A 9,888-nucleotide genomic window follows, 5' to 3' on the forward strand; every position below is an offset into this window, starting at 1 on the left:
GCAGTAAGTGTGTACCTAAAGCAAATTTATTCCACTGCTAGGAAATTATCATCACCCAGCACAAAACTATTGGCAGGGGATGAACATAAATACTGGAAGTGTTTTGGGACATCTTTCAATTAATTAAGCTTAAAGTCAGAAAAGAAAGAGGAAAAAAAAAACTATCAGAGGAGAGTAATAAATCACTCTTCAATTTGCTAAATAAGCAGCATTTCTTCTTTTAGGCTTATGGATGACAGAATTTTCTGCAGTGACATTGTTTATGGCTGCCCTGCAGATTTGCAGCCACAATTCTGCTTTCACAGGGAATTGATTTTTTGAGTCAGCAGCAAAAGAGGGAAAATAAATTTTAAAAAAAGCAAGTAATTTTAGTGTTTGCTTCTTGGAGGAAAAAAAATAAGCTTTTCTTCAGGCTTCTGAAGCAAAGCACTGCCTTTTTTTTTTTTTTTTTTTTTTTTTTTTTTTTTTTTTTTTTTTTGTTCTTGAACAACAGAAAAAAAAGCAGAAGTTGGTAAAGCAGTCTGTTAATTGACTGTATCCTCCCTGTTTCACAAGCCATTCCAGCAGGACACTCACCTTGCACTGAAAAATCCATGTTCACATCCCTCCTCCTCCTCCAGGTCACAATTTGAATTGCACACCATAAATAAAGTCTGGGTTCCCAGCCAGAGAAAAGAGAAAATTCCAAACAGATGCTCATTAACTAAGAACTTGCAACGCTGCTTTTTACAGCAGAACTGTAAAATGTCTATGATCATTTCACTGAAGGCTGTGGGAGTGAACAAGGACTGAAGGTTGCATAGGACCACCTCAATTTTAACTTTTAACTTTTAATTTAAAGGCAATTTTAACTGCTGCTGGAAGAATTGGGTTTATAATGTTAGCCTGGTTTAAGACACGGTGTTAAAGGCAACAAGGAAATTGCTGAGTGCTCTACTCCAGACACTTGATAAAGTGCTGAAATAAATACCCACAGAAACAAGTATATAAAAAAGGTAGAGAAAGTGGTAAATATACCAAATCTGTTATAAATACATATTAAATTATTGGCTTTTTGCAAGTATTAAGATAAATGCTGTATGTATAGCGTTAGAATAACTTTGCTGTATAAATCCAGCTTTTATTTCTGCTATTAACAAAACTTTAAAATAGCAGTAAAGTAGCTAATATATAGTAGTGCTTGTAATTGAGCTGTCTGCTTAGTTAAAATAACATCCAGTAAATATATGATAAAGACCCTACTGCTAAAATGTTAATTTTCAGCACCTCCCATCTGTAGAAAGTACAGACCAAAGCCCAAACTCAAGTAATAATAAAAAAGGACCAAAACCACAGCCAAAAAACCACATATACTCTAAAAAACAAACCTGAGAAAAGACCATACAGAATAGCTCCTAAAATACATAAGCTAGCTTATGAAAAGTATGAATATACATAGTAGTCTGTGAATATACAACAGAGTAGTGAAATAAAAAAATAAGTGTACTATTAGCTAAATGCCAGACACCCAGCCATTTAACTTCATCTCTTTACTTTCTTTCTGTCTCCTACTGTCTTTTTCTTCAACTTTTCCAATTTTACCAAAAAAACAAACTTTGTTTTTCAAAAGTACATAAAAAAAAAAGGTAGAGAAAGTGGTAAATGTGCCAAATCCCAAGTGCAGCTGAAATACTTCCTTTCCCCTCACCAGTTGTGCCTCTCCAGGTGTGGCAGTGCCATTTCCAGGAATGTTCCCTGTGCTCCTAAAGGACATCCTGCATTTTCCTACCCAGCCTGCAGTACTTGTAATAAACAAAAAACTTTTTTTTTTTTCCTCTCTAAACCCAAATGAAACTCGCCAAATAATGTGTGCCACGGGAAGAACGGGCAGATTTCCAGGCTGGTTTCCATCCCCACAGACAAAACCCAATCAGGGAATGACTTCCCTGCGATGTTTGGGGGAATTCAGGCTGTAACAAATAGGAGTTCTGGTTAAACAGAGCAGGGATTTTTTCGGGGGGGGGGTAAATAAATCCCGAGGCCAGCGTTTGAGAAATGACAATCATTTGAGGAGCTTGTGCACCAAGTCCCATATGGGATGTGCCAGCTGGGATTGCTGGGATCTGATGGCAAATTCCATCCCAGCAAGGAGATCCCTCCGCTTCGCCAGACAACATTGAGAGGGATGAAATTCCAGCAAACTGTATTTGATATTTTATATTTTATCCCAAATGATCTGGGAAGGGCAGAAAAGCCCCAATTGTGTTGCTGCCACTGGGCAGGAACATCTGGGGCTGTCTGAAGGATGCTCTAACGGTGTTTACAAACTGCAGCTGAACTTATTTAAAAAAAGAAAAAATAATTCCCAAGAAACACTCAGGCCCCTTTTGTTCCTGCTGGAATTCCCATCCCTCCCCTGGCTCTGCTAATGGGGTTCCCCTGCTCCTAAAACGCATCGAGGCGCCAGGCACACAATTGTCCCATTTTCCAGCCTATTTAACAGGTTGAAAACATCCTTTTGTTTTCTTGCTACAATAAACTCAGAGGGAAGAAAAAAAAAAAAAAAAAAAAGTGAAACTTTGAGGGTAAGAATAATTCCTTGTTTTTTTTCCAAACGAAACAAGCCAAGCAAGCAAGCTGTCCTACCTCCTAACCTGGGACTTCCAAGAAAATCCTAAAATTAATGGGATGGTCCTGAGAGCACTCACAGGAAGTTACCCTGTGAGACCCCGAGTGAGAAAAACAGATAAAGGTTTAGCAAAGACAAAAAGCAGAAGGGTCAGGAGTTCAGCTATTCAGATATTTGACTAAAAACCAGCTTTAGTGATATTTAAACCAGAAGATATTCCTGTTTTCTGTGGGGCTCATCAATGGGAAAGCAGAACGCTCTCCATGTTATTACTCAGAGTTTTATTATTTTGAGCTTTTGGTGTTCACACACATCAGATGATTCAGGCTGCATCTCAAGGATTGAACCATTTCTGGTTTTCCATCACATTATTACTATAATGCTGAAACATCACATTTCCATACTTCTCCCCTTCCATTTAAAAATACAAAAAGATGATTTATGTGACAAATTCCACTCCAAACCTACCAGGACTCCCTCCACCATTGATCAAACGTTACTTACATGACAAGCTGATAAATGTACTTTTAACACCTCTCACGGCTCTTAAGGGATTGCAAATGTAGATTTTTGCTGAGCTGTTCCTTAGAAACCCGAGCTTTTCCTCCAGGAAATTTCAGTTTCTCTTTTGCTGGACAGCACAGATAAGCTCTGAGCACAAGCACAGTTGCTAAATCATAAAAAACTAAACTATTAAAAACTACTCCATTACTTAACTACACGTTAATTCCCACAATTAAAGAATCCAGGCTATTAAAGTGAGTCTAATCACACCTCTAATTTTTCAGACCCAACTTTTTTGTCTATATAAAATATCTACCTCTTCTCTGAACCAAGCTGGCAAAAAGACAACCAAATCAATATTTTAATTAGCCATAAAAGAAGAAACAAACGTCCATGTGGTGAGTCCATCTATGTTCACATCAGAAATTATCCTGGAGAACTTCTCACCCTCCCCCAGACCAAAGTCCTGCAGAAGCTGCCAAGCTCTAAATGAGAATTTCTGCTGGGTTGGTTAATAAGAGATGCCCAGGAGCTGACACACCCTGATTAAAAACCCCCAAACTCTGAAAGCACTCAGAAAAAAACCCACACATACAAAATACTGTTAAATTTATAGACAAAATGCAAAATAAAAACCTGAATTCAAGTGGTTTGTGTTGCCCTCAACCGAGGAGGATTGCACCAAGCATTGTCCTACAAAACAAAAAACTTCAGCACTGGAGGAGCCCTGGATGTCACAGGAAGGAAGATGTTTTAGTGGAAGCATCATCTACAACATTTTCATTATAAAAAAATGTAAAATATATAAAAAAAGTCAAATCTTATTTAGGCTAAATTGGGAAAAATCCAGACAGGGATTTCCTCAGTCTTTGTAATGACTCCCAGGTAAAGGAACAAAACCCAACACTCTCCAAATCAAGGGATTTTGAAGGACACAAACATGTTTTAGATGTCAAAAGATCCCTAAACATCCCCAGGATGCCCTTATTAAACCTAATTTTAGGTTTAATTTTAGGTTTTTAAGGAAACTGGATTCCCTTCCAGCCCTGCAGCAAAAGTTCCAAGGATGAGCAGCAAGACTGAAATCTCCCTTAATTCAGAATCCAAGACCTTTCCCATTTATTTCTTTGTCCCAAGATTTGCTATTTTGCACCTACAGATGCAAAAATAAAATACAAAGGGCGAGTCTGGTGATAAGATTGTGTTCTACTGGAAATCTACCCTTGGTTTCAGTAATATTTTGCCACAGAATATTTCTTATCCTGACACTGCAGCTCCTCCCACTTCTACTCAGAATGGGGGGAAGTTGTGAACAGAAAACAAACAAGGATTGTGAGATGGAACTGCTCTTTCACATCTCTGCAAATGTCCTGTTCCCCATTCCTCTGGAGCTGGTGAATCTCCAGAAAAAAGGGAAAACAAACCAACCCCACACAACCCAACCAATGCTGGGAAAAACTTCACAATCCTCCAAAAACCAAACCGTAAACGATCCTTGAGACTTCCTTTGTACCAACTTCATTCACAGATCAAACCCCATCCAATTCCTCACTTTTAGTCATCCAGAACACCTTCAGGACCTGGGGTGTTTTCAGTGCTGAGGGAACTGTTCCCCCGGTAGGATGGAAGCTCTTTAAAGTCCTGCAAACATTGATTTTAAAATCCTGCCTCAGGCTCCCTGCCCATAATTTGCCATAAATTTACACAACAAACAGCAGCAGCGTGGGTGGGACAGTGCTGGTGATGCTGGAAATGTTTCATCACTAATATCTTCAACACAAATATCAACACTCAAGTCTAATTCTGCTACAAATACTACTATTTTTTTTTAATTTAAAACAATAAGCTTACAGAGAGTCACCATCTTCAACAGTGCTAAAAAATAAATTCTCCTCAACTCCAGCCTTGAAGCAGGATTTTTTTTAATTATTATTTTTTTGGGGATCAGCTATCCAAAACAAATAATCATTGCATTTTTATTAATTTATTCATGAGGGGGTGGCAGCCAGCACAAAATCCACACTCCTAATGAACTCCTGCTACCAGTGAGGAGCAGCACAATCTGCTTGTGGCTCTTGTCTCTACACAAGGGTTTTATTACAAAGAGGATTAGGGCAGGGATTCTTAAAGCACAATAATTCCTCTGTACTAGAAATATCAACTGTAATGGTCTGGCTTAATTATTTGAAGTGGATTAAAGTAAACCACATAAAAGCAACTGTTGCCAAACAATCTCAGTGCTCACAGGCACTTGAGCCTTCCCTGCACACATGGGCTGATGGCACATGTGCTACGAGCATGGATTCAGCAAAGACAATTTATTTTTGTTTAATGTAGACCTCTATCAGTTTTGTAAAACATCCCTCAAAACTCAACAGGTATTGATTTGGTCCAAGGCATTAAAATACAAAGTTTTACCCAGGACTTGGTGGTGCCATTTAGGAGCTGTTCTCAAACCTTTCATTTCCTTCTGGAAGTGTATCTATCTTTCTCCTGCTTGCCCACAGCAGGTTTTTCACTGTATTACCCTGAGAGAGTGAGAATAAACATGGTTTTTCTTATTATTCCCCATATTTTTAAACTGGGTTTCCATATTGGAGGGAAGTGTAGAAGTGTTCCTATAAATCCACACAGACTGAGTTCAAAGCGCTTACAATAAAATGTGCAATTAGTGCTTTCCTTCACTGTTCTCTCAATTGTTCTCAAGATTATGCTTTTAAAACCCTGTTTGTAAGTGAAAGACCAGTTCCCAAACCCCTTATACCAGATAGATACAAAATTATAATCCTCCTCACTCCTTGAATATTTGCTTAAACCCTCCCAGCTTATCCTGGGCTCTTCCAAAAGCAGCCAAACTAAGCCCTGAGCAGATGAGAAATCACAACAAGCCCAGGAAGAACAGTGCAGGGACAGGAGAGTAACCACTGTCAAACATCTCATTGGAAACTGCAAAATTCAAATTCTCAATAACCCACGTTCTGTCAGGTTTAAGGCTGTGATAACAATAAAAATCCAGCAGAGATGCACATCACAGGGATGGATGGTTACTGCTTCTAAATCCCATTTCTGGGATTGGAAAGAACCCAGCAAGCCCTTCCAGGTGCCATTCACAGATGAAATAGTTGTACATTACCTACAGCTCCTCATCAGGGAAAACAGATCTTTTAATGGTCTTTTCTCCACTATTGACAAGTCAGAAATTAGTGACCAGCCTTTAACAGGTCTGCCTCACAGTGACATCATTGCCTGTCTTCTTTTGTTCAGCCTCCTTTGGATTTTTTAAATACAACAAGCCCTAAATAACTGCTCCCACCTCCATGTAAGAGTTAAAATCCCAAAGTGCAGTAGCCAATTCCTGCTCCATCATTAATCTTTCCCTGTGACACAGCAGTTAAAACAAATGTGCTTCATAAATGTTCATTGCTAACAAGTGCAGGATGATTTCAGCTGGGAGCTGTTGAAAACCAGTTTATATTTCCTGAGTTAAACCAGGGATGGGACTGAAGGCAGCACCCAGGGTTAACCCAGCACTGCCCAAGGAACATCCAGGATGGAAACTGGGGGATCACCTGGGGGCCACTGTCACTCCCTGCCTGTCCTGGCCTTTATTCCTCCCTCTTTGCCTTTTTGCTTTCCATTATCATAATTATAACATCTTATTTCAATTATTTAAGAGTTCTTATTTTTTTATTTTCTTCATTTTCACAGGTTTTACTCTTTTCTCTGGTCCATCCCAGCAGGGCTGGGGACGTGCAGGTGAGGAGCTGTGTGGCACCTGGTTGCTGGCTGAGGTTAAACCCATTTCTTTAAACTCATTTTCTTTAAGTTTCTTTAAGTTTAAACTCATTTCTTCAACTCTTAACAGTTGAAAAGTATTTGTTTTAAGCAGTTTATGATTTGTACTCACACACTAAGACATCCCAGCATTACTTGGCCCTGCAGTGAGTGCAGGATCCTTCACATTTCAAACCATTAAATCCATAGATATTGAACATTAATTTTTATAATAATACGCATTATTAATAAATTACCAATACATAAATACTGGTAATATTGCTGCACTCCTGGTCATGACTGGAATATTGGAAACACTGCAGAATTCTGATTTAGACAGAGTGGGGATACAGAAATGCAGACAGCACCACTGCTAGAACCTCACTGAAAGCTCAGGGGTAACAGCTAAATTCAGGATTAAAACTAACTTCCAAATTAACTTTTTTTTTACCCAGAATGAGTTCCAAAAGCTGAGACAAGCTCGTTTCTCTGCTCTGAGCAGCTCCTGCAGCACTCTGGGCTGCGCTACAGCAGCAGGGCAAGCTGCAGGCAGCACAAGAAGCTGCAGAGTGGCATAAATCTAATTAAGTCTAAGTGGTAAGACTAAAGGAATGTAAATTAGAACCAGAGCCACATCAGCTCCCTCACATGCAGCTTGCACTGAATCAAAGTTCCTCTGGATCCTCTAAAATCCAACATTCCTGCCCTGTGGAGCTCAGAATCAAGCTACAGTCTCAGGCAATAGTTGACCAAAAGGAATGCGTTTAAACTCAAGAAAACTGAGAATATAAATTCAAAATATACTTTTCTCAATGTAGCCAAAAGAAATCCCCCCTTGCCCTCGGGCCAAAATCATGGTTGAAATTATTTCCCAAGCAGTTCCACTGCTGTTCATTTTACTAGAAATAGTCAATAATTGGGGCAAATCCACCAAATATCCCTCTGCAGTTGCACCACTGAAAACCTGGTATTTATTGAGCAGCGAACAGGCAAGAACAGCAACACCAACATCCATTACAAAGCAGATTTACATTAAACCAATTATTTCATTCAATATTCAATGCCAATCATTTTCAAAAATGTACACACAGCAAAGGAGCCAAAAGAAGAAAAGCTGCATTCATCTTAAAAGGTGATTTTATGGACAGAAGCAACTGGCAAAAGCAGTTTGAAATCCAAAATAGCATTTTGCTAGTCAGAAATCCAAAATACCATTTTTCTCCTGAGTTGAGACCCAAAGTGCACACACTGCTCAGAAAACACATTCATTACTGACCATGCAGGTAACAATCTGACCTGTGAAGTGACACTGCACCTTGGCAGAATTGAAAATATTATTCTAACACGAGTTAACCCACCTGAAGCTCTTCCCATGAATAGCAAAAATATTACCCAAATAACTGGCAGCATGAGCCTCTGACTATTTATAACCCTGTAATTCCCTTTTGCTGGCAGAGAAAGGCAAATTAAGAGCTCATTATTAGTGATAACAACCAAGCTGAGAGTTTTTATCAGTTGAAATCTCTGCAGCCCAGTGGTGCCCACCCAGCTGTGTGCTCTTAAATGAGATGTAACCAAAATTATCTGGGAGTTATCTGAGTTCTGAACCTGGCCTTGGTTTGACAGCAGCTCCACCACAACTTTTTGCCTGCTAACAATGCAAGTGGGAAAAGAGAGGCACCTTCACATGAATTCAATACATTTTAAAATAAATGCATATTTCTATTATTTGTCAGTCTTTGTAATGACTCCCAGGTACAGGAACAGAACCCAACACTCTCCAAAACAAGGGATTTTCAAGGACACAAACACGTTTTAGATGTCAAAAGATCCCTAAACATCCCAAGGATGCCCTTATTGAACCAACTGGATTCCCTTCCAGCCCTGCAGCAAAAGTTCCAAGGATGAGCAGCAAGATTGAAATCTCCCTTAATTCAGAATCCAAGACCTTTCCCATTTATTTCTTTGTCCCAAGATCTGCCATTTTGCACCAAAAGTGAAAAAATAGAATACTAAATATCTCATGATAAGATTGTGTTCTACCCTTGGTTTCAGTAATATTTTGCCACAGAATATTTCTTGTCCTGACACTGCAGCTCCTTCCACTTCTACTCAGAATGGGGGGAAGTTGTGAACAGAAAACAAACAAGGATTGTGAGATGGAACTGCTCTTTCACATCCCTGCAAATGTCCTGTTCCCCATTCCTCTGGAGCTGGTGAATCTCCAGAAGAAAGGGAAAACAAACCAACCCCACACAACCCAACCAATGCTGGGAAAAACTTCACAATCCTCCAAAAATCAAACTACCAACGATCCAGTTTGAATCCAATTGGGAAACAACCTCTGAAGGGTTCCCTACACACCTAAATGACCCTGAAGAGAGTTTTTTACACATCCCGGACTCAGTAAAATTCCAGTGTGGATGAAAGCAGCCCCCAGGCTGACCCAGAGAGCAAACACAGAGCAGCTGGAGCCAGGCAGGCAGGGAACTCACGTTTCTCATCGTCAGCATGGACCAGGGATGCTGCTCTCGACAGAACATCCAAGGGAGTCTCCATTCCTCTCTGGATCCTGCAAAATCCACAGGGAAAGCTTCAGAGAGTAAATTCAACACTCAGAGCACACACAGACCAGGTTTTACAGCAGGAGTGAGAAAAAGAATCCAAAATTTGATTTTGTGCAGTTCTTTTCCTGTTACAGCAGCACAGGTTAAAAGTGTTACTGCTGCAGAAAGGAAATGCTGGGATTGGCCTTTCCCACCCAAATAAAGCAGAATACAAAATTCCCCACGGGCTGGAGCTGTTACTCTGCTCCCACACAGTGTAACAGGGTCATTTACTACCTGGTGTAGTGCCTAATAAACAGAAATATCAAAGATACCCAATAGATATCCAATAGATACCATCCCTACAGTGCATGGGCATGGATTGCTTCAGATCCCCAGGATTCCAAAAACTCCACCTCCACACCCTCTCCCCTGCCCAGAGTAGAATTATCCAAA

At 39.8% G+C, this 9,888-nt stretch overlaps 1 protein-coding gene across 1 annotated transcript in view; it reads right to left on the minus strand.

Moving 5' to 3' along the window:
* The window catches only part of VGLL4 (vestigial like family member 4), a gene marked incomplete at its 5' end in the record, with an annotated part of 70,441 nt that extends 60,996 nt beyond the window's left edge, over positions 1 to 9,445 (minus strand). Inside the window, one exon of the mRNA XM_083869719.1 lies at positions 9,382 to 9,445. Within this exon, the coding sequence (XP_083725845.1) occupies positions 9,382 to 9,445 (64 nt within the window). The remainder of the gene's footprint in view (positions 1 to 9,381) is intronic.
* Between the last annotated feature and the right edge of the window lie 443 nt (positions 9,446 to 9,888).

The sequence above is a fragment of the Zosterops lateralis genome, assembly GCF_965231275.1.
Source record: "Zosterops lateralis genome assembly, chromosome: 11".
Classification (NCBI taxonomy): Eukaryota; Metazoa; Chordata; class Aves; order Passeriformes; family Zosteropidae; genus Zosterops; species Zosterops lateralis.